Source organism: Strigops habroptila, chromosome 5 (genome assembly GCF_004027225.2).
Source record: "Strigops habroptila isolate Jane chromosome 5, bStrHab1.2.pri, whole genome shotgun sequence".
Classification (NCBI taxonomy): domain Eukaryota; kingdom Metazoa; phylum Chordata; class Aves; order Psittaciformes; family Psittacidae; genus Strigops; species Strigops habroptila.
Genome location: NC_044281.2, coordinates 78779926 through 78804345, shown reverse-complemented (window position 1 = coordinate 78804345; position 24420 = coordinate 78779926). Strand labels below are relative to the sequence as shown.

At 40.7% G+C, this 24420-nt stretch overlaps 1 protein-coding gene and 1 long non-coding RNA gene across 2 annotated transcripts in view; one reads left to right on the top strand and one right to left on the bottom strand.

Moving 5' to 3' along the window:
• Nucleotides 1-5030: 5030 nt before the first annotated feature.
• Nucleotides 5031-22177, bottom strand: LOC115608302. Its single transcript, XR_003991500.1, has 3 exons — nucleotides 22167-22177; nucleotides 14205-14212; nucleotides 5031-5113 (listed from the first exon to the last, which is right to left on the bottom strand). It is a non-coding gene; the product is annotated as an uncharacterized LOC115608302 (long non-coding RNA).
• CPXM2 (carboxypeptidase X, M14 family member 2) overlaps nucleotides 19238-24420 on the top strand; it is a 77611-nt gene continuing 72428 nt past the window's right edge. The window contains exon 1 of the mRNA XM_030486963.1: nucleotides 19238-19565. Coding sequence (XP_030342823.1) covers nucleotides 19238-19565 — 328 coding nt within the window. The remainder of the gene's footprint in view (nucleotides 19566-24420) is intronic.

Sequence of the window (24420 nt, the reverse complement as noted above, 5' to 3'; positions counted from 1 at the left end):
AATATTCCCAGTGTCCCACGAAGAAACCCCACACATATGCTGGATACGATTGGAACATTTTGGTGTATTAATGCATGATGCTGAGCTAAGGTATCCTCTAATGGGCAGACTCAGATTAATCAGAGATTAATCACAATTTTCACAGAGAGATACAGCAATGTCTTCTACAATAAATATCAGTAACAAATTCAGAACTGAGAAAAAAATATCCCAATTCATAGAAAAAGATTATTCACCAAATACATGCTATTTACCTTATTGTAAGAAGCTTCTTGACCTGACATTAAACATCAAACATTAGTACCAAGTTTTGATCTAGAAGTGGTGTGGAGCGTCCTCTTAAGTAGGACTACTTTTTATTGCTTAGATGGAACATGTATCAGAGCACTTTCCCAGTGCTTGCCCTGCTGAGAGAAGATGAAATGTGCCTAAAAATACAGAAGTCATATCGACGTCAGTCATTTGGTTGAGGTCATGACAAACTCAGCTAAGACAAGAGTATTAATGTTCTGCATCTATATGCACACCTGCTCAGTTCTGCTCTTATCTTCCAAGATCCTGAGCCTACCAAGTGGCCTCAGGAATAAAAGATGCATGACTAAGTAACTCTGTCGTTACTAAATTAGAGATCTCTAATGTTCACTTCATGCCCCTATGGGAAAAAAGTATCATTTAACAGTGACCAAGAACCCTAAATTAGCTGATTTCAACTACTTTACCCTGATTTGTCTCCAAATCTTACATCAAAGATTCAGATGGTATTTCCAAACACTTAAATGTATCTTGGACTTGAGTAACTATAAACCCCAAATAAATGTGAAAATTCTGTGTACATTTCCATCAAAACATATTTCTAGAATACAAACATATAAAACATAAAAATTAGAATCATGATAATCCTCTATCCTCAGCTTATGGCATTTGCCATAGAGGAATGAAAAGCTCTAAATTTAGAATGGATTTTTATAGTTATCCCTTTTGTTCTATTACACAATACAGGCTAGAAATGGAGTTTTATTAGGTTATTTCTACCCCAAAATTCATAACTTTTGAAGACATTCTTACTTCTCTATCACATCTGTCACCAGCTAAGTTATTCCAATAAAGTTTAGCCTAGCTGTTAAAAATTTGCAGCTCATTTCTGTTCTGCTTTTTATTTGTTTTATCAGTTGGTTTCAGCTACTAGAGCTGGTAATTCCATCATTTGCTGAGCCAAAAGAGCCCTCTGCTGTTGGAAACCTACTTCCACCCAGGGGACTTCTAACCCCCAGCCAACTGTTCACTTGCATAGTGCAGAAAACCAGAGGGGTTTTTAGTGTTTGGAAGGCAGTATTTCTTATGCTGGCATCCTTCTTGTAGCTCTGTTCTGAAATGTTTCTAAGATTGCCAACAGTTGTGTGGGTTGGCATCGCAAACACTGGCTTTTCAATTGTGGTGAAATTCAAAAATACTTTTTCCCCATCTCCCTTTCTCAAACTTTTTAAGTCTCAGACTTCATCTTTAAATAGTTATTCTTCAAAATGACACTGAGAAGAATGGCTCTAGTTAAGATACTCTCTTTAGTGTGAGCCAGTCAGCCACAAGATGTGTATGTGACACTGTTCACTCTTACGGAGAAGGCATTTTCTGTGGTATGGTTGGTATTATTTTGGACTGCCTGTCATAGCATAACCACTTCATCCAGAGTAAAAGATTGACATGAAGTTTAAAAAATGTAAGATGATAGTGCCTGCAAATGCTGTCAAGCGTAGCGACAGGCCAAAGGCTGAAGATTTCTTTTATTTTCATGGTTCTCATAAATAAATGGCTCTTATTAAAGGTGTGGAAATGAAACTTTAACAAAAGCTCTGCTTCTGCAAAGTCAAAGCATTTTGCTGATTGAAACTTCAGGTTTATGTCCTTTGAATGTGAGCAAAGAGAGTTATTTCTATTCTGGCTGCTGTTATGCTCACCCTGATGGTGGACCTGCATCCCCTAGAGCTTTCCCTTGTGTTCTATCCTGCTCTGGGGGCTTCCAGGGGCTGAATCGTGCAGAGCAATCCATGGTGAAGCTCACAAGGAAGAAACAAGGACTCTTTCTGATAGGCACAGGGAGTGTCACAGGCTGTTACCTCCCTCTGCCCACCACAAGCATTAAGGGGCACATCAAGGAAGAGAAAGGAGGAAAGGAGAGGGCAAGCTGGCTGCAGACGCATCATTAGGGGCAGTCTTTCTTCCCTCTGACAGCTTGGAAAGTAAACTTAGGTAGTGAAAGCCAGGACTGTGTCATCTATTCCAGAAAACCTAAGCAGCCAGAATGAAATACTAATTTTCTTTGCACCAGATTTATAGGAGTTTATAGCTACGTGTGCTTCAGTCTTGTGTGATCAGTTCAAACCAGCATGCCTGGTGTAGGTAGCTGTGGCAGCACTGATGGGTCTCAGCATGAGCTATGCTGAAGGCTGGATAAATGAACATGTCCCTGCAGCTGCTTTCATTAGTAATTATAAGGGGCATTTATGTACAATCTCATTTAAATGGATCCATCACATTTGAGATAATTCTAAGGAAATGTTCAAGAAGCTGGAAGTAAACAGGCACCCCTCAAGCCACACAAGCTGACCCTGGTTCAGTTGCTGTCACTGATGGCACGGCAGAAATGTCCATGGATCTTGCTATATAGTGTCTCATGCATTAATTGTTGCCCAACAGTTAATGTGAACAATGACCTGGTCTTCCATCTTCCTCATCTTTTCCTGATGGTCAGAGGAGACTCCAAAGTTATTGGTCCAAATCTTCACAGTATGTTAATTGTGCACATGTGATTAATTTTATTAGTGCTCTGGATGTGGTTACCAAATCCCAGTTTGCTTCTCTAATTAGCCTGTTTTGTTAATTAATTAGGTTTTACATCCATACTATGAGAATGTTTCCCCTAATAACTTTTGCTCGAATTGGCCTGCCTCTTTGGGTTTTGACAGAGAATATGGAGGCTGCAGATATTTAAAGTTACTACCGATTTCCCACATTCTCAATTTTGTGAAATACAAAGCACTGATGCTCTGGGTAAGGAGCAGCACATAGTTTGAACTGACTTGTTAAAAGACAACAGACAATTTAGGTGGAGAGATACATTGTAAGTAGCTCAGCCACAATAAAACATTATTAATCATAATTTTCATTGCAACGGGTTATTATGTAATGTGAACTGTCATAGAATCACAGAGAGGTTTGGCTTGGAAGGGACCTTAAAGCTCATTCAGTTCCAACTCCCTGCTATAGGTAGGGGCACCTTCCACTACAGCAGGTTGCTCCAAGCCCCGTTCAACCTGGCCTGAGTTTCTGTTCTGGTTATGTGACAGATACTTGGCCTGGTCTTGGAAAGCAGCTACTTAGTGGTGCCTGCCTACATGCAGCTGTGCTTGGCATTGCCCATGGGTTCAGGGAAAATTCACAAGGCTAATGCACCTTGGTGCTCCAAACCTCTAATGTCCATGTGATGACACCAGAGAGCAGAGGGCTGCACACAAGAACATGCTAATAGAAGAGAGAAGGAAAAAAAGAGGAAAAAGTATATCACAACTCAGTATTCCAACAACACAAATAAAATTGTGGAAACATGGTATTCAGCAACACAAACCCTGAACTGCCACTATTGGTTGCCCTTGAAACAGTCAAGAGTAGTGAAGCAGTCTGAAATAACTGACAGTGACTCTTCACAGCACATCTACCCCAAAGCATACACTGAGGTCCTGGTGAAAGCTTGGCATCAGATGGACAGACAGCACTCTCAGGGAAGCCATCAAAAGCAGGCAGGGTTTCACACTCCTGCAGCTATTCCTGCATGAAGACAGCTTCTAGGCTGTTCACTGGGCTGATTCACTGCCTGTCTGAGGGATACAGTGGCATTTTCTGAGCATACTCTAAAAATTCCATTTACAGTTTAAATTAATCCATCAGCATCAGCCCTGGGCTTGTCTCAGGATAGGTGCTGCAAGAATCCATGGATGCAAACAGGTCTGGACAGGAGGGATTGTTTTTAGAACAAGTATCAATACAATTAAGAAGCAAGAAACCCCCTGAAACAACATCTACCCATACAGAGAGGGACACTCACACCTTCTTACTAATGACCTAGGATCACTATTTGCATTGAGCTCATTTGCATGTTATACTAAAAGTTTGGCTTGGCTGCTGCTGCTGCTTATTTGGTATTTTTATCTGCGTTTATTTTGAGATGTAATAGCAGCAAGTAAGCTAATATATTCTGACCACTATCATGTGATGGAAGTGTTAATCATTAACTCTCCAGAGCCACACAGAAAGAAGAGTTAATACTACAGGCAGCCACATATATCGTCCTTTTATTAAGAAAAAAGCTGTGTGATGACATCAGCCTTCAAGAATGTCAACAGACATTTTTAAGATTTTCTGCTGCTTTTGTCCAAGAGCATTCCGCTCCTCTGAGCTTCTGTAAAGGGAGATAAATTTCCAATTATAACAATTTTTGCCATCCAGATCATGAGCCTACTCTTCAGAATTAGCTTGAATTAATAAGTATGGAGAAAGGAGAAGTTACACATCATTATCAGCTGCATGTTCTTCTAGATAAAACCAAATCCCTGACCTCATCCTTAAACCCTCATTAGCAGCACTTGTAAAGGAGGGCAACCCACTCTGCATCCCACTGGCAGAGCCTGTCCCACCAGACCAGGGCTGTGCTGTCCAGGGCAAAGCATCTGTCGGATTCAGTAGTGGTTTCTGCTGCCACACATCTGCCAATGCCAGGAAAAGGCTTAGCAATCACGCAATCACAGAATCAGAGAATCAGAGAATCATAGAATGGTTTGTGTTGGAAGGGACCACAAAGCTCATCCAGTTCCAACCCCTGCCATGGGCAGGGACACCTTCCACTAGAGCAGGTTGCTCCAAGCCCCTGTATCCAACCTGGCCTTGAACACTGCCAGGGATGGGGCAGCCACAGCTTCTCTGGGCACCCTGTGCCAGCGCCTCAGCACCCTCACAGGGAAGAGCTTCTGCCTAAGAGCTCATCTCAATCTCCCCTCTGGCAGGTTAAAGCCATTCCCCTTGTCCTGTCCCTACAGGCCCTTGTCCAAGACCCCTCTCCAGAGTTCTTGTTAGCCCCTTTAGGTATTTCAAGACTGTTATAAGGTCTCTCCTGAGACTTCTCTTCTCCAGCCTGAACAAGGCTGATCCTACACCTTTCTATAAAAATATATGCACGTAACACATTTGCTATATGCAGAAAGTTATATTTTGAGTATAACTCAAACATTTGCATGGTAGATTTCTCCATTAGGGAAATACCCTAATTTCAGTGAAAATGATATACATTCGGTTTTGCCTCATTTGCTTTGGAAAGTACCTTTTACATGAATAACTACTAAAATAGCTGGATTTTTTTATTTTTTTTTTTTTTTAATTTTGTGGCAAAGGAAAACCATGATTATGCTTTATCACCATTTTAGCCAGGAAATTTGCACTGAGATGAGACCTCAAAAATCCTGTTAGCAGGAGGGAGACTCTTGAAATTCTTTTTTAAACAGGATGTCTGTGATGATACTGGTTGGTTGTTTACAAGTCATAGGTTCTTCAACAAGCAGTTTGGAGAATAGACTATACCCAGGTGACACTATTTGAGCATCATTATAGTCAGTTTATTAATTCATGTCCTTTACATAAATTTTCAATACCAAAATTATCTATCTGGTAATATTGAGCCTGTGTTCAATAGACAAATGGAAATGAAAGTACGAGTGAATAATGCTAATTTCTCTTATCAGCTGCATAAAAATATACTTTTTACTGGGAGAATAAACAGAAAGTGAGTTACAGAAATTAAAAGCAACATGGTCAGGTTCACATAGTGGGTCAGTGCCAGAGTCAATGCTCGCTCTGTTATCCCTCAGCTTTCTCTACTCAGGGACCACGTGTTGTTGCTAGTAAAAAGAAGCTGGACAAAGTGAAAATATGCGAAGAGCATTTATGTGCCTGGGGGAAAGGGAGAAACTTAGAGAAAGAAAAAGTTTTCTTCTCTCTTGAGTCCTAAATCTGATTTTGAAAGAGTGCTGTATCACTGCTTATCTCTTTAAAGAAGAACACGCATTTCTGATTCTCCAGAATTAACAACTTCTAATATTTTATTTATAGAAACATGGTTACACTCCACTCCGAAGAGACCAGAATCACAACTGTGCCACTTTAAACCTTTCCTTATAGCACAGACATTTACTTTCTGACAAGCAAACAAAAGAGACTGACAGACCAAGCAGAAATGTCTGTCTGCAAAGGCAGCGTTACCTCAATAGATGGCTGTTGGGCTGATAATAAAACCTTCTGGTTTTACCATATTTTCTTAGCAAAAACAGCTATTGGGAGATATTTGAGGTGCTGAGAAGACCAACACTGTAATAAATGGAGTAAGGAGCTACGTGAGATGATGGCACAGGCATTAAGGACCAAGCTGCAAAATAAATGGGTTTCCTAAAAGGGAATTGTGAGAGAAAATCAGGGAATTTTTAATTGATGCGTCCTGAAGTCTATTTCGGCCTGATGGAGCCTGAAGCTGGCTGCATGCCTCGGCACCACAGGGTTGCCCACCAGGCAGGGCTGTACCACTGGCTGCTGGGCTCCCCGGCACCACAAGCAGGGCTCTGTAAACACCATCTCATTAAAGCTATTTGAAAAGAAAACTGTTGTAAATTAGATCTGGGAGTGATGTTTGCACAAATTTTGCAGCCAGTGGAATTTACATTCCCGGCAGGTCACAGTCAGGATGAGCTTGTGGTTTGCATCTGATCCCTCGCATGTGGTTCACCTCTACTGCTGTCACTATGGTAGATGAGCAAAGGCAATGCTATTTATGCAGGAGTAAGTATTTAAACACTCGAAAGTTTAAATCAGTAGCAACCAACACCCAGTTCCAATAATCTTAGAAATTGCAAGGATTTTTTTTTCCCAGGTTAATGATTATCTGGGGAATTTGGCTGTCTGTCTGGAATTTACTGTGTCTTGCTTTGCCTTTCTCTACCCTACTGTTTTGCTTTAAGCTTCTGGTGTTTTCCAGGGCATTTTCAACATTGCCTTTTAAGTATTTTTTCTTTCGTGACAAGTAGGCAGGAGGAATTTACACATGATTGGTCGAAATAACAAGAAACATTTTCCATTGCAATTACAAAGTTGGCCTCCTCATACAAATTATTTATGGAAAAATACACTTAATGCCATTACCCAGATTTTCCAAGATAAAGGAAGAAGAAGCTAAAGTTGTTGCACTGTAATCCATTAGTCTGGTATGTGTGATGCATCCAAGTTAGAAGCGAACCATGTAGAAAGTAGCTGTAAGTGATCCTCCAGCTGACCTGAACTTTTAAAGCTATTTTTCCACTACCAAGGTGAAGATAGATCTGCTACAGCAGAAGAAAACTTTCTAGGCACATCACATCCTTCTTTCCTGCTGTGCTGGCCCTCTGGTTGCTTAGACACATTTCACCAAGCAGCCCTGGAGGCAGTAGATGTTTTTGGATATGGGAAGGCTCATGACATGGAGCATTTCACACAGGAAAATATGACATTGGAAAACCCTTCATTTGTCTGAGTGGATTCTTGAGTGCCTTGAATAACTAACACTACCTTGCAGTGAACTGCTGAGCCACGCAAGGAGGTGTCCGGGCATGTAAGGAAGATGACCACTGGTGAGCCTCATGTCTACCTGAGCATTGTCATCATGGCTCAGAGCCCATTGCCTGTGTTCACAGACTGCCAACAGAGCAGGAGAGGGAAGGACTTTTCCACCCTGCTCGAATAGTGTTCACTAAGGTCTCAAAGCAGAGCGCCTGCTGAAGCAAGAACCAAAATAATTGCAGCTCTGGGATTAAAGAAACAGTGGCTGACAGCTTGTCTTGTCATAAAAGTTCAGGGAAGATGATCTCCTGCCAAAGACTGTATTCATATTAATTTATGAAACCAATCACAACGCATACTCACAGCTGTTAAAAAGCCCAGCAGTTCTTAGCTGCAACCTGAATTCCACATATGGCAACTTCATTGGTAGGACAGGTATTGTGAGTGAAGTTTCCGTTTTCCTCTGCACTTCAGATGAATATGTGATTTAAATAAAATGCGCCTATAAAAATCCTTCCGCTTGGTGATGTGCTGCTACATGTCTGGAAGCTCACTCAGGAAGAACCTTAGGCAGACTGCCTTCCTCTCCTGCCTATTAGGTAGAGTGTAGAAATCAAACAGCAGAAATGTTGGTGCAGGAATGGAAGCTTTGGGCAGTCACTGACTCTTGAATGAAAATAGCAGCAGTACTTCCCCTCTACACTTCAGGGGAATCACAGAATCATAGAACAGTTTGAGTTGTAAGGGACCTTCACATGCCATCTAGTCCAGCCCGCTGCAATGAGCAGGAACAAAAGAGACCTATGACACAATATTTTGGCCAGGGGCAGAGGGTCTGGAAGATCATTGCAGCCTTTGGGAAAAGAGAGGCAGATATAGAAATAAGAAAAGAAACTCCAAGCTTGCAGCAAGTGGCTTTGGGGGACTTGGGGCATAGGTAACATGTGCAGAGAGAAAAAATGCTGAGCATAATTTCTTCTAGATCTCCATTCTGTGTCCCCTACAGGGCTCTCCTCTAATGACTGGACAGGCTACCCAGAGAAGCTGTGGCTGCCCCATCCCTGGCAGTGTTCAAGGCCACTTGGGGACACAGGGGCTTGGAGCAACCTGCTCTACTGGAAGGTGTCCCTGCCTGTGGCAGGGTGTTGGAACTGGATGAGCTTTAAGATCCTTTCCAACCCAAACTGCTCTGGGATTCTATGATTTGATGTCTATGGCTGCTCATCACAGTGACTTCAGTTTTTCTTCATATCTTCTGCTCCCCTGATCTTACTGAGTACCCTTGGCTCTCTTCCACATTCCTAAATTGCTGTCTTGGCAAGAGAATTCATGTGCTTGGGTTGGTCTAAAGCTATCAGTATGTTGAGATATCAGCTAGCTAAACAGAACTGAAAACTGTTAAATCCACAGTGCAGTTTTCCATCTCTAGAGTTACTAATTTGGCCACGCTTTCAGTATTCAGCCAATTTTCATACTATGTGAGAGGAATTTATTTGCCAACTTGATTTTTCCATTCAGTTCAAATAAAATCCATCAAGAATCCCAGCATCACTAGCGATGAGGGCACTGCAAGTTGGACACACATCTGGGAAGACAAGACAGCTTGGTGACAGTGCAACACCATGGGACAGACGTTTCCAAAGACCCGAATAAATACATTATCTTCCACAGGGCTTGAGGGAGCAAGGATGGAAAAATGATGCCTCTGAAACACCCCTGGCAGTTTGAATATGTTGGAGATAATCCAAATATATAGGAAGGGTGTGACATTTTTGATATAATTACAGTTTTCACATGAGTGTTTGCAAGTGATTCCTACAATCTATAAAACATCATGGCCTCATATAACTGTAATCTCCTTTAAAACACATGTAAAGTAGCCTTAAAACCTGAAGCTGTCACTCAGCATTAAATAATCAAAATATGTGAGTGCATGATGGAGTTCTCTGGAGAGAGGGGAGCTAAGTTTTCATTTGCTGGCACAGAGGCCTTTGGTAATGTTCCCTGCAAGTGATCTGGAGCCTCTCGTGAATTTCTGTCAGGGTTTGGTCCAAAGTGAATAAAATACAGATGATGAATGTGTTTAAAAATACATGTTTATTGTAAGAAAAAGCGTCATATTTAATACAGCTTCAAATCACCTGTGAAACTAGGTGGGAAAGATAATTACGGTGCAGTTTTATTCCTACATAAACATCAGGCCAACCTCAAGGCTCAGGTCTGCAGATGTCCCATTCCCTGTGTGTCCAGCCTTGCAGGAGGCCTGTTGATCTTGTTCCAAAACTATACGTCTTCTGAGATTTCCCCTGAAATGGAGGTCTGAGACTGTAGCCACTGAGAAGCAGAAAGGAGCAATGAAGCAGAACAAAATCACAACCATGAAGGAAGGTACCTATAGCAAGATTTGCATTAAAGTCTGTGAAAAGTGGCATTGAAGCATCAGGGAACCTGCTTGACTCTATAATGCCTCACTATCTGGAGAAGAAACTTGGTCTTTGTTTTACCAGCCCTCTGGGTTCAGCCTCTCCCCTAACACACTGTGGCCAATGCCGTACAACATCATAGCCAAAGAGGAGGCCCATTCCAAGGCTAACATGTAGGGATCATGGGCAGGAGAGGAAGAGAAGGTCATAAGCAATAACAGCACATAACAGCATCCTTAAAAACACCAGAAGAGTTCTAAAATCACTTTGTACCAATTTTGATATCAATCCAGCTATAGCGGTAAAAAAGAAATAAGATACTCACTTGTCTGGATACTGTTGCAAAGGAGCCAGTAGTTCTATTAGTCACAAGTGATTTCCTTTAAAAAACATCATTATTATTGTTATTATCATTATTTCTGAGATAAGCCATTTAAGTCCTGATGGATGCTTCTGGAAATTACTCCCTACTCAGCTGACGAGCTTATCTGACCTCAAGTGAAGCCAAGGTATTTTACTTGGACTGTGTTTCCCACAATCAGTATGAAGCAAGTAAAAGCAATCTGAACTGCACTATGGGGTGCCTTGGCTAAGTTTCAATATTTCCAAAACTCAAATTCAACAACCCAAATGTTAGTGATACTCCTTATGATATAACTCTGTTGAAATCAATAATATCTCAAGCAGTGTTGATCCCACTAATGAGTGGGATATACAACCACATTGAGAGAAAAACTGTATTTTAGAGATCTTATAGCTTAAACATAGAAATGGGATTAAAAAGGGAGATGTTGGTCTCCCAGAGTTTCATTTCAACCTAAACTCTTCTATGAGTTTTTGAAACTAAATACTTATGATAGATCTAAAACTACAAGGCAATTTTCATCATCCCATTTCCTTGGCAGAATTAGCATGGAAAAATCGGTGCATTTCAAATAATTGAGCATTTGTGATATGAGATGGCAAAAAATTCTCTGGAACTTTATAATTTATGTTATACCGCATATTAGTAAACATCTGCATAGCCTTAAAGCTTCACTGCATCTTTAGAGTGTATCACTTCACCTTTCAAACGTGCTGGCACAAGCCCTCTTTTAATGGCTATAAGTCAAGTTCAAACAAGTTTATTACACAGCTGTGAAATCATATTGGCATATCCGGTAATGTGTGACATGAATCTTTTATGCCTTCAGTATGACAAAGTAAAAACTCATTTGAGAGCTTTTTTTTTTTTCCCCATAAACCCTGAATTTTCACTGTTTTCATAAGTGAATTCATTATGGAAGGTACTACCAGCATATTCTCAAAAATCTGTGATTAGGAAGATAAACAAAACCAGCTCTTTTCACCTTTAAGCAAATACATTAGCTATAAATAACAAAACATCACTAAATTACATTGAATCTGTTTGGATTCGAACATAAGCTATTCAGAGACATAATTATCATACGGAAGTATCACATTATGTATTTATTCACCCAAATGAATCACAGCCATGAATACGACTTGTATCTGAAAAGAATAATTCCTTGCTGTTCTTTCTTTCAAACGCAATCTTTAAATACAGAAATTTTAAGGACTGCTCTCTGATGGTGTTGCATTTGCCAGCTCTATTATATTTAGCATGAGAAAGACTGCTACGTTTACATGTCATGTACAGTTCCCAACGGACTTTTGTCCATGACTTCTCAAGCTACACTTAAGCTGTGCAAATTGAAGAAATCCCAGGAAAAATGGCTTTTGAGTAGGTTTCAGACAAAATCCACATTGCATTTCCCTGCTGCTGCCTGGGATGTATTAAACATACTGCTCACACTTTGCATGGCACATGTACAGCGAATTTTGGTCCAGGAAATACCAGACTGAAATGTGAGAGTCATTACTTTTTGAAATTCAGCTGTTGGCAGGTAGGTGATGTCCATGGGAATTTGCTGGAAGTGCCTGTTTTCATATCAGCAAACTGAAACGGTTGTTCCAGCAGCATATCAACCACAGCCTGGTTGTGTGCACAGCAGGGGCATCTCATCCCATATTCTCCAACTGTTCCATTAAGCTACTGTCATCCAGTCACCTCTGTTGCCTTAACACTGGCTCAGTCTTACAGTTAAAATAAAATGCTGAACAAATTTGCTCATTTTTGAACATTGCAAAATGCTCTAAACCATAAACTAATACAGACCTACAGTCAAATGCTAACAGATGAACGAAAAGTAAATAGTATTAAAAAATATATTATTAGTTCTCCTTTTTGTACTGCTAACATACAGATTGTTTAATCACATGGCAGTCTCTTCAGTCTCTTTCCTGGTGATAATCCTGCTGGCTTTGATCCAGCAGTGGCTGCCAAATGCCAGGGCAATGTGTTGTCAACATAAAATCTACAGGCATTCTGGGGCATGAAGAAATGTAGCTCCCAGCACAAAAAAAGAGAAAAGAACTATTGCAAAAATGCCAGAAATTCTTTTTGGTTTGTTTATGTCATTGGTGAATGTTGATTTCTTCAAATGTTTTTTCTCATCTGTTCAGCATGGAAGGGAAAAATGAAGAAAACTCTGGAAAAGAGTAAGTATTTTTCATTACTCCAGCAGAAATGGACTGATGCAGACATAACTGATCTAAATATCCCCAAATAATAATAATGAGGAGTGCAATCTCTGCTCCACATTCAAAGCATTTTGGCCATGAACTGAGCCATCACCTAAGATGATGCCTTTGGGATACTCAAAACGTGAAAATCCCACAATTCCATTTCTTGCTAAGAAAAGGATTCACATAATGAAAATGATATCACAGCATAAGGAAGAACAAGAGAACAAGGAACTTTTGTTTCCATGGCAGTCTGAGCTCCTTCTTCAGACACAAGCACAAAGGCAATATGCTGAATGATTATCTGAAGGTCATGTTGTTCTTAGGAGAAAAAGTTAGAGAGAATACACGGAGCTAATTTCACCAGTCAGGATGCACGCTGCATTCCCAGCCAGTTTAAATAAGCAATTGCTAAAAGAAATAATTGCCTCCATTAATGTCATCTGTTTATTTTAGTTCATTTTAAAATCTGTTTACCTAAAGGAAAGAGCAGAGTGCTCATGAGAGAGGGGAGCATAACTGCCTCTTCTTTAGACTCACTCTATTTTGTATCATTATTTGATATGCCCAGAGATAAATGTTAAGATCCTGCATATTTTTGGCATCCCTCATCTGGTGAAATAATGACATTCCCTTTAAAGTCAAATGCCTCTTAAAAATGAGTAAAATGTCTCCATATGACAGCTTTTAGTTTTGTTTCTAGTAATTTTTGCAGTAAGAGCCACTGTTGCAAGGCCTTGTCAACAAGTGCAAATAAATGCCTGGATACCCCAGGGATGCACACAGTGTACACAGCTAAGCAGAAGGACAGCTAGCTAGTATTTGTCTCTGTTACATATGTAAGAAACAGGCATCCAAGAGACACATAAATGTTAAACGAAGCTTACTTTGTATTTCACAATGTCAGTTTTAGGTTTCCATTTCCTCTGAGATGGTTTGACCTTGTTGACAGCAGGAATAAATGCATTATAAGGAAAAGAAAATGAGCGTTTAAAAAGTGTAATTCTATTTTCTTGCTCCACTCTGTGCTCCATGATTTACTACAGATCTGAAATACAAAAGGAACAGAAACTTACTGGTGTTCGGAAGGAAAGTTATTTTTAGTGTTGTTTTGTTGCCAAGGCATATAGAAACCTTATGTGCTATCTCAGAAAGTTACTGTGGAATTACAAAGAAAAAGGGATACCTATTTCTTAATCTTTTCTTTCCAACCAAGTTGGAAGAGTCACCAGGCACTTTGAAGTTGAATTAAGCATAAATATGCAATCACTGATTGTGTAGTATAGATACAAATTAAGATGTTGGGCCAGGACTGTGCTTACAAATACAACTCTACCTCTCTTCAGTAAAAATGTGTTCCTGAATCTGCACTTTGCAGAATTACAGGATCATTTAGGTTGGAAAAGACCTTCAAGATCAAGTCCAACCTTTATGCCAGGACTGCCAAGACCACCACTAAACCATGTCCCGAAGTGCCACATCTACATGTCTTTTATATACGTCCAGGGTAGCCTGTTCCAGTGCTTCACAACCCTTTCAGTGAAAAAATGTCTGCTACTATCCAGTCTAAACCTCCTCTACTGCAACTTGTTACTTGGGAGAAGAGACCAGTCCCCGTCTCTCTCCATCCTCTTTTCATGTAGTCATAGAGCGCTATAAGGTCCCCCTGAGCCTTCTCTTCTCCAGACAAAACCCCCGCAGGTCCCTCAACCGTACCTCATTACACTTGTGCTCCAGGCCCTGCACCAGCTCCATCGCCCTTCTCTGGACCCACTCCAGTAACTCCATGTCTCTCTTGTAGTGAGAGGCCCAGAACTGAACACAGGATTCGAGGTGCAGCCTCACCAGCTCCCAGTGCAGGGGGACAGTCACTGCCCTGGCCCTGCTGCCACACTATTGCTGACATAGGCCAGGATGCTGGTGGCCTTCTTGGCTTCCTGGGCACAAGCTGCTCGTGTTCAGCTCCATCAATCAGCACCCCCAAGTCCTTTATGGCCAAGGAGCTTTTCAGCCACTCTGCCCCAAGCCTGGAGCACTGCATGGGGTTGTTGTGCACCACACTGGGGCACTCCTTTGCTGATCATTCCAACACTGGAGCCATTTGCTTTGGCAACTTCATGAAGTTATGGCTGTTGACAACCAGATAGGGAGAAACACGACTGCGGAGATGTTAGGGGAAAAGCCCAGTTCTTCCATACACAAACCACTAGTTTCACTAAAGCTATATAGTGTCAAAGTGGTACATATGATGTAAGACCTGGGAAACACCATCTCAAGGCAAAAGAAGGGCAGGGAAGGGTGGCTCACATGTGCCCTCCAGCTGCTGACACTGAGCATCTCCAGCTTCATGGTAACACAGGAACTTGCCAGGCTAAACATAGCTTCTTGCCTGTGATTAGGGACAAAGGGGAGCTGAGTGTGCCTCTTTTTCCAGGGGTGCTGTTGAAACTGGCTCAGAATACATAGCTTGAGAAGTGTTAACTCGGTTCAGATGTTAAAACATCATCTTTCAAATAAATACTTCTTGGGAACAGAGGGGAAAAGCCCTGCTCATTTGCAGATAACAGCATGTTGCGTTTCACTTACTTTAGCAGGATAAAGATTTAAAACAAAGTGTAGAATGACCTACACATTATCACTGGCATTAGCCCAGGAGAGGAGGATAATGCTCGTTACAGTTGTTCTATAAAATATTAGTTTGCTTTATCTCTTTCCACACATCAGCTGCAAGTTTTTTGAAAGCTATTGTGATACTTCACAGGCAAAATAAGGAACAGCCCTTAGGCCCAAAACATCTGAGCCTTCGGTGAACTTAATACTCCCGGGCCACTCTAAGAAGAAAAAACACCTTCTTTCCTGTAAGTTGTATGTTACTAGGATGCTGACAGACAGAAAAAAACATCTTACAGTGAGGAAGACCAAAATTTTGCCTAGAGATAGACTTTAGTGTGGTTTTCCAGCTGGCTGGATACATGCACATCCCATAAGCAGAAGTGAGTGTGGAAGGAGCAGCAGTGCATCCATACCCACATAAAGTATTAGAATTGAAGAGAAAGAAATATAGGGGGGCCGATTATTGGCACTGGTTGAGGCACAGGAATAGATATTGATAGGTAAGTTTGGGTGAATAAATCTTTGTTAAGGTAACTTGCTTGAAGCAAAGAGAGTTATTTGTGGTGACTGAAGGAGGTCAAGGAATGGGTATAGCACCACCTGAAGTTCTTACCTGCAGAAGTGGAGGTGTGCTAGCAAACCTGCCACTTCTTGAGTCCCTCTCTGTGTCCTGCTGGGTACATCCTCATGGCTGACCACAAACAGCTCACCAAGCTTCTCTTCTGGCTCAGAGGTCCCCAGAGTCACGCTTAGGAATGGCTTCTCACTCACGTGCTGGCCATTCACTTGGTCAGGGTGTCCCTTGCAGGGACTCACAGCTAACTGCAATGCATGGAAACTTCATTGAGATCTTCACTGCTTTGATGCATCAGGGGCGAGATGAAAGAATGAGATGAAACGCTGCTGGCACATGGCTTGGCCCCTAATTTTACCAGCAACGCCTCACTTACATGGCATGAACATACAGTGATGAGTTACTGGATACATGAGTAATAAGGTATTGTGCTGGGTGAGCTGGGTAACATTTGGGTGCATATTTGTGTCACTTAAATATATTTTTTTACATGTATTATATATATATGGGTCTGTTATTGGCAGAAGAAGATTTTTGCTGCTATACTATATGCAGCCATATCTACATACATACAGCTGCTATGTATACTCACCTTCTGAAGAGGTCCAAATCCGATATGACATACATATGTATATATGTATATACATATATACATAAATTAAAATATATAGAATAAATTAAAATAATAAAGCCTACACAGTTGTCTGTTTATAGATAGAAAAGGAATTATATAGGAGAGAAAATACTTGATGTTTACATACATAAATTATTGAAATCTACACATGTAAAGTTGCCAAAAGCAAATAATTTAAAATTCCCTCTAATTACATTCCTCAGGTTTTTTATGAATGTACTTTTGACTCTATATTTTATGAAAATACTTCTTGTTATGCTTGGAAATGTAAATCCTCTTCTGTTTCTACATATCTTTCAACTAGTGCAATGAGTTAAATAATAATTTGCAGCTAAAGCTCCTTTAGTTACTGAAAAAACAGATCATTAATGATACTGTGGAATAGTCTCTTTTTCTATCACTTCTCTAAGTATGTGAATATCCACAATATTTGCAAAAGTGTGACTGTGCTGCAAATGGTAACAGAATTATGCCTATTTTCTGTAGCTTGTGCTCTGCCCTCAGAAGTTAGGACAAAGGGAGGAGAGGACTGGGCAATTTGGAAAGGGAAAACAAAGTAAGAACATCTGTGAAATTGCTAAGATGGGATATACAGGATATTCAGCATGCCACCGGATACAGGGAACAAGCAGTCTGTTTCACACACCAAACTCAATGGGTCTTAGCTCCCACACTGCACCCTGTCACTGCACACTCTGTGCCAAAGGGGACAAAGCCATCTATTCCAGACAAAGCTATCGGAAAAGTTTGGTGGGAAGCAGTTTTTCAACAAACAAAATTAAAATAAATTACATAATTCAGTAAAGCAGTGAAAAAGCAAAGTATGTTTTATTCTAGTTTTAGAAAATGAAAGTTTCTGTATGTAAAATAGAAAAAGTCATAGTTTTCAGATTTTAATTCCATGCAAAACTGAAGGATGACAATAGAATTGCTGGTGAAAACATATTTTCATTTGTCTTTTTAGAAAACAGACATCATATAATCACAAAATTGCTTTTGGAACAGTGACTAAGAAAGGAAGGATGATCATTAAATAAATGGGACTGGATCACCCACAGTCTGAAACCAAATATACCAAAAGATATAGGAACCGAGGTATGAAATTGTGCTTATTACAGTATTGAAGTTATGAGAAAGACACATGAAATGTGATTGCAAAGGCAGAATAAAGAGTGGGGTAACAGACATAATGCTTTCTCTTAGCCAACTGGACAATGGCAAGAAATACAATATACACGATGAACATATAAGCTGGTGTTTTCGACACAGGAGTAGGGATTCATATTTCATGCGAGCCAAGTGCTGCGTATTTCTTTCAGCACTGAAGGTTGTTTTATAAGTATGAAAAAGATGAAAGATAAGATTTTTATCTTCAAACAGATTGATTCTGTTAATGACACTGGGTTGCATGTGTGCAGCTGCTAGCACAATACATCCTAATCTGTTTAGAAGATGTTTCAGAGTGAATAAACGGCCAGATCATTCAAAAAGAGTAAGAAAAGGGGCCACCGATGGAGCATGTCCTTGTTTTTCAGCTGAGCTGAGTCCAGAGAGCTCCATATACTCTAGGAGAAGCTTCTTATAAATTGGCACATGTTGAGTTATACTAGTTATAGAATCATAGAATCCTAGAACAGTTTGTGTTGGAAGGGACCTTAAAGCTCATCCAGTTCCAAGCCCCTGCCACGGGCAGGGACACCTTCCACTAGAGCAGGGTGCTCCAAGCTCCGTCCAACCTGGCCTTGAACACTGCCAGGGATGGGGCAGCCACAGCTTCTCTGGGCACCCTGTGCCGGCGCCTCACCACCCTCACATATCTAATATCTTCCTAATATCTATGTAGACTTATATATTACTTATATTTTCATAGAGGTAGCTATAAAATAAATATCTAAATATATATACATATAGAACTTTTTATATATATATAGATATAAAATATCTAAATATATAGACATACATAATATTTTTTATTTAGAGAGAATGTAAGTCATATATATATAACATATATATATAAACTAATATAAACAAGGAAGGCTGAGATCAGTGCTAGCAATCAGTGCTTTTATATTTGTAAAAGAAAAAAAAAAAAAAACCCATGAAAGGGAATATAGCAAAAGATACATGGAATGAAGCTCATCTCCCACAGACCCACATCACACTATTCTTTATGTACACCCAGGGTCAAAGCACAGGCAGATAAACCCTGCCAGTCACAGGCAGGGCTCATCTCATGCTCTGTGTGCCCATCTCATCTGCACAGCATCTCCTGGGGTGGGGGAAACATTTTGAACACAGGCTGGGAGGCAAAGGCTGACTGCCAAGTTTACTTTGAGTAAGTGCTCTCTTGGATCAGCTCCGTGCGGGAAGGCTAAAGAAACTGTTAGGGGATTTAGCTGAAACTCTCTTGTAACTCTTACTTTGGAAGAAAGCAGCAACAGCAACACAAAAGACATGAAAGGCAGGAGAGGAAAAGCAGGAAGCTAACCGTACTGCTGATCCCACCTGCTAAACGCCGGCGCAGCTCAGCGCTGGTCCGTCTATCTGGCTAAGGAGCCCGACGATCACATGCATCCCCGTCCTGCCCCCTCCCTCTGCAGCTCCGTCCCGCTGCGCTCCTCACAACTCCTGCTAAACTATCCCAAAGCGGAGGCGCTTTTCACAGGCAGGATCCTATAGCCCTCTGCGTCTCCTTAGGGGGGATTTCCTCTCAAGGCTCTCCGTTTTCCCCTTTTCCATATAAAGTTCTGGGGCTTGCAGAGATTTCTGCACAAGCAAAGGATAATGATTGCCCTTAACAAGAAAGGCTCATGTTCTTCTCAACTTTGCCTCGCTCTCTATGCCTTTGGGGTGGCGTTGCTGAGGGATGTGTCCCAGGCTGTACCCATGGATGATCAGGATTATTACCTGCAGGAGATTAGCAACAGGGATCACTATTATTCCTTTCCATATCCCGGTGAAGAGTTTTTTCCTTTCACGGAGCAGCCTGGAGAGGAAGGACCTATCCGTGCTGCAGAGACAGAGGAGCACCCCCTGTTCAAACCAAGCAGGAAAGAGTTAAAAGTGAAGAAAAACAACAAAAAAGGAAAATCCATTCTTGAAACTCCACCAGGTAACTTTCCACCTCCTCCTCCAGAGCTTGGAGTCTGCTAATCTCATGCTGACTGACTTTCAGCATTAATGAATATCCAGTTAATAGCAGTCTTGGTAATAATAACAATAACTCTGCTCGTGGTGATGATGATGACACACCATCCCACAGAACAGAACTTTTATAGGCTTTTTAACCCTTTCCTCATCAAGTAAAGAGATTTTAGAGTGGTAATTATTAATTATGCCGCACTCTAGCTAGTATATGGATTTTGCCTTCTTAATTACACTTGACAACTAGCTTGCTGTTAAAGCTGCTGTTCTTTAAGTGAAAGAGAAGAGATGGCTTCTGTAAAAGCCGGTTGTATATGGTTCCACCTTCCTTTATTCCTTGTCTTTTTAATTTAAGAGAGGTTCCTGAATTACTTTTACTTGTAAACCTGTGAATTTCTTTAAGATTTCACTTTAAAGATCTCCAGAGGAAGATCTGTAAACAAAGATCTTCCCGTAAAAAACTAAGTCATAACAAGTTCAATTTAATTACAGACCTATAAAATAAAGAAATTAAACAGCAACAAAAATGTCTTATAATAAAAAAGGCCATCCTTAATTCCATTGTCTATTTGTTGTGTTTAATGGGATGAAAATATGCAACTATTAAAGTTTGCAGAAACTTGATCGGCTTTTACCATTCAGTTGTTCCTGGAAAAAGAGTGATTTGTTTCTGTGCTTCTCAAATATATTGTAGTTACTTTAATGGTTTGGGATACCAGTAGGTTTTGGAGTGAGTTTGGCCCATGACCTTTAGATTTGTAAATCCCTACAGCTACACTCCCCTTTACTTAAGAAACTTTTAATGTTAACAGCTGGAGCATAAGGAACAAAGTTTGCAATTTAGAGCTATTAATACATGGAGTACAGGAAAACAGCAGATCCAGGGTTGTAGAGGGGCTTCAACTTTTCCCAGTTACATCCAGGAGATAGTAAACAAAATACTTTCAATTTAATCTTAACACTAACAGAAATTAATTAGCTTTTGGTTAGCAAATATATGAGTTTTCATAATAATAAAAAGTGCTAAAAAAATACCATTTCTGAAATATGGAAATCTGTTTGTAGGGCGGGCAGTTTGGATTGCCACTGAAAAAACTGCCTGGACCATCTCAAGGACTAGTTTATTGGATTTATTATCTAACCATGGGCAACACATGGATTTTAAAGCTACCTAATTAGGTACGAGGCTTTTTCTTCTTCAGTGTGGTAGAGGCAATACAGATTTCCAGCCTGTATTGTGATGTTCTGCAGTTCAACTCTGCTTTCACCTTCCCTGTTGGCTTTTTCCTCATTTCCCCAGCACCATGGCTTCACACATACTCCACCAAATATGACAGTGATAGGACAGAATCCAATCTGTGAGGACAATGTTCATTTATCTTTACAGATAGGCATCTTCCTTGTTCTCCACCTGTGGCAATGAGCACCTTCCATACGCAGAGAAGGCAGCAGCAGTACCAACAACTACCTCCATCATTGTGGAACACACGTCCTTTCCAAACTTGTTTAGTTGATGCACTGCAGGCACAGCGGTACAAAATTCAAACTATATGACACTGCTGACCTACTAGGGAAGCATACTGAGGTCTTACATGTAGTCTGAATTTGGTCATTTCCTAAGAATGTTTGATTTTACAAATGGAATCACATTCATTTTTCTATGTAGGGAAATACGGAAATATAAAAGGAAAAATCTCCTCAGCCTTCTCCAGAAAACACTCCATTTTGTGCCAACCAATTGACATGTGCAGGATTCTTCTAATTTACTGTTTTTTACTTTTCACCCTACTTGACTCTCTGAGTCCAGAAAGTCATTTTATTTCTACATTCTGTCAGGTAAGGTCCTTCGTCAGTCTCCTCCTCTTCCTCTGGCCAAGCAGAAGGTCAAGGGGAACATGGCAGGGACTTGCGAAGCACCATCAAAAGCAGCTGGAAAGAGCTCAGCCCCTCCTGGCTGATGCTCTTTGGACACAACTGAGCTACCAAGTGCCAAGCTTTCAGCAGCCCTGTGCAATAAGTTTTAAAGCCCATGAGCTTATAAAAACAATAGCCAGAGGTGTAACAAACAACTGACCCCCTCCACCAAACTCTCTCTCCTTGCTCCAGCACATGGAGGCTTGACATCAGCTCAATAAACTGCCTGTTAGACATACTTAAATATGGGAAAATGCAATGCGTTTCCTTGGGAGCAGCTGAACTATTTTAACTGAAATAACCGTAATAAGCCCTAAGGCAAACACCCAGCAAAGAGGATGGTTACCATTTGGTAAAGATGTAAGTGAAAACAGGAGGTTTTTAGCAGGAAGTGTCTGGCATTTTTAATTGCAGTGTTAAAAGTTCTAGCTAAAATATTTGAAATGTCTCTTTTTTCTTCTCCCAAAGGCAGGTGAGGGCCTGGTTCTGCCACTGCAGTGACCCCAAGCTTAGTGTCGTGTCACTGTGTCACCAGGAATTGGTTTGAAATGAAAATCTGATAATCTGAGGTGTCTAAATAATGATACATGACTACAGCTTCTCACATCTGACCTGTTAAGAGGATAGCTGGAAGTAATGATAGCAGCTGCCAAACAGATATCCATGACTAGTAACTCTAAATCTGGCTGTGTAAATATGGGTGTTATGTATATATGTATATCTTAATGTGTTTATAAATATATCTAGAACTAGAATTAATTTATTGGACATGCAATAAATACAAGAATCTGGGGTTTGTGAGGTTCCCTGGCAGCCAGGGCATGAGGGATTAATTAGTTGCAACAAACAATAGTCTGGGTGGGAGCTGGGATGAAGAAAGAGGAGGAATAAGAAATGTGTGATCTGCCCTTTAGCTGAGCAGCTGGTACTGATCAGCCCTAGCTTTGAATTAAAGTTGAAATCAAACATAGCAGTCTGAAGGACACAGCATAGAACAGATGACACCGACTCCATTTACTTATGCTAATTACTGAAGCTTGTGAGAATATATATCTTTTCAATCTGTGAAAGACAAATGTTGAGAAAAATCCTGTTGATGATAGTGGGGTTGCAATTTTGGGGGCTTCAAAGTGTTATTAGAATCAATATTTGTAAATACTTGGTCAAGGTAACAATTAAAAGTATCAATCAGACTCTTTGCCCTTTAAACAACTCATAAATGAAGTGGTATCAGGTCATCCTTGAGAGGTAAATGGATTGACAGGTTTCTGTATATACATATTTCCATCTTCTAATTCCATCCCTGTTTGTTTAGGCCTCTATCCAAAGCCTATTCAAATCACTGGAAAGAGTCTTGTTAACATCAATATTTTTCTTTTATGAGGCCTTTAATAGATTTAATGTATGCCTTCTCAGCTATGAGCTGTGGGGCAGATCACTGTAAATGGTCTTGGAGGTCTGCCTGCACACTGGCAAAAACCCATCACTAGGAGGTTTATGGGGTTGAGATCCCTGTGAACACTGATCAGTGCTGGGCATTGCTGTGGGTTCTGACTGAAAGGTTCCCCCTTCAATCCTATTGTACCAAAATCTGCCACAGTTAAATCCGTAATTATTTTTGTTTGATTTACAAAACTTACACTTTTTAGAGTAGTTCTTGTTCTGGTCATACCTCAATTCTTAATGCCTTTAGAAAATAAAGGAGTAATGTTTATTTATATGGCAGAATGGGTTTTAGTGCACATTTATTTTGTATTTCACAGATCTCACAGTATTTTATCTCTGTGTAATCTCTGCCTAATGCATGTTTGTATGTAGTTATCATGATTTCTTAGAATCCTGGAACGGTTTGTGTTGGAAGAGATGTCAAAGCTCATGCAGTTCCAACCCCCTGCCATGGGCAGGGACACCTTCCACTAGAGCAGGTTGCTCCAAGCCCCTGTATCCAACCTGGCCTTGAACACTGCCAGGGATGGGGTAGCCACAGCTTCTCTGGGCACCCTGTGCCAGCGCCTCAGCACCCTCACAGGGAAGAACTTCTGCATAAGAGCTCATCCCAATCTCCCCTCTGGCAGGTTAAAGCCATTCCCCTTGGCCTGTCCCTACAGGCCCTTGCCCAAAGCCCCTCTCCAGGTTTCCTGAAGCCCCTCTCCAGGTTTCCTGAAGCCCCTTTAGGCACTGGAGCTGCTCTAAGGTGTCCCCTTCAGGAGCCTTCTCTTCTCCAGGCTGCCCCAGCCCAGCTCTCTCAGCCTGGCTCCAAAGTAGAGCTGCTCCAGCCCTTGCAGCACCTCCGTGGCCTCCTCTGGACTCACTCAAGGAGGTTCATGTCCTTTGCCTTGTCTTATCTGTTGCTTTCCCCAGGCTTGGTGAAACTCTTCGTATGCATCACTGTTTACTTGCTACATATTTGTTTATTTTTGTGTAATGTTGCCACCTGCTCAACACTAATTCTTAAGGAGTTTGGCTTGTTGGTTTTTTAAATTTATGTAGTGTATAGGAATCTCTTGTCTGGGTCAGGATCTCACTGGACCATGTGTTTAAGGAGGAGTCAGTAAGGGAAGGCAAAAAGAGGATAAAATGGCCAGTGCAAGCAACCATGAAAATTATCTTGCATAAAGGATTTGCATGTATAAAAATAGAACTGATAGTACATTAATTGAGGCATTTATCAAGAGATGAGGTAATGAAGCCTTGGAGAGAGACATCATCAATGAGTGACTGAGGAGGAAAAGCTGAATCATAGAGATGTTATTCAGGAAAAACTGGAAAGATTTTGCTGCAAAATGGTGATGAAGACCTGAAGAGAGTGTGAAGCTAAAAACAAGTTTATGGTGTTACTGGCATTTGAACAGTGAATTTGTTCACTAGGAAGAAGATATGAGAGAGTGATATATAAAGCATTGAACAGA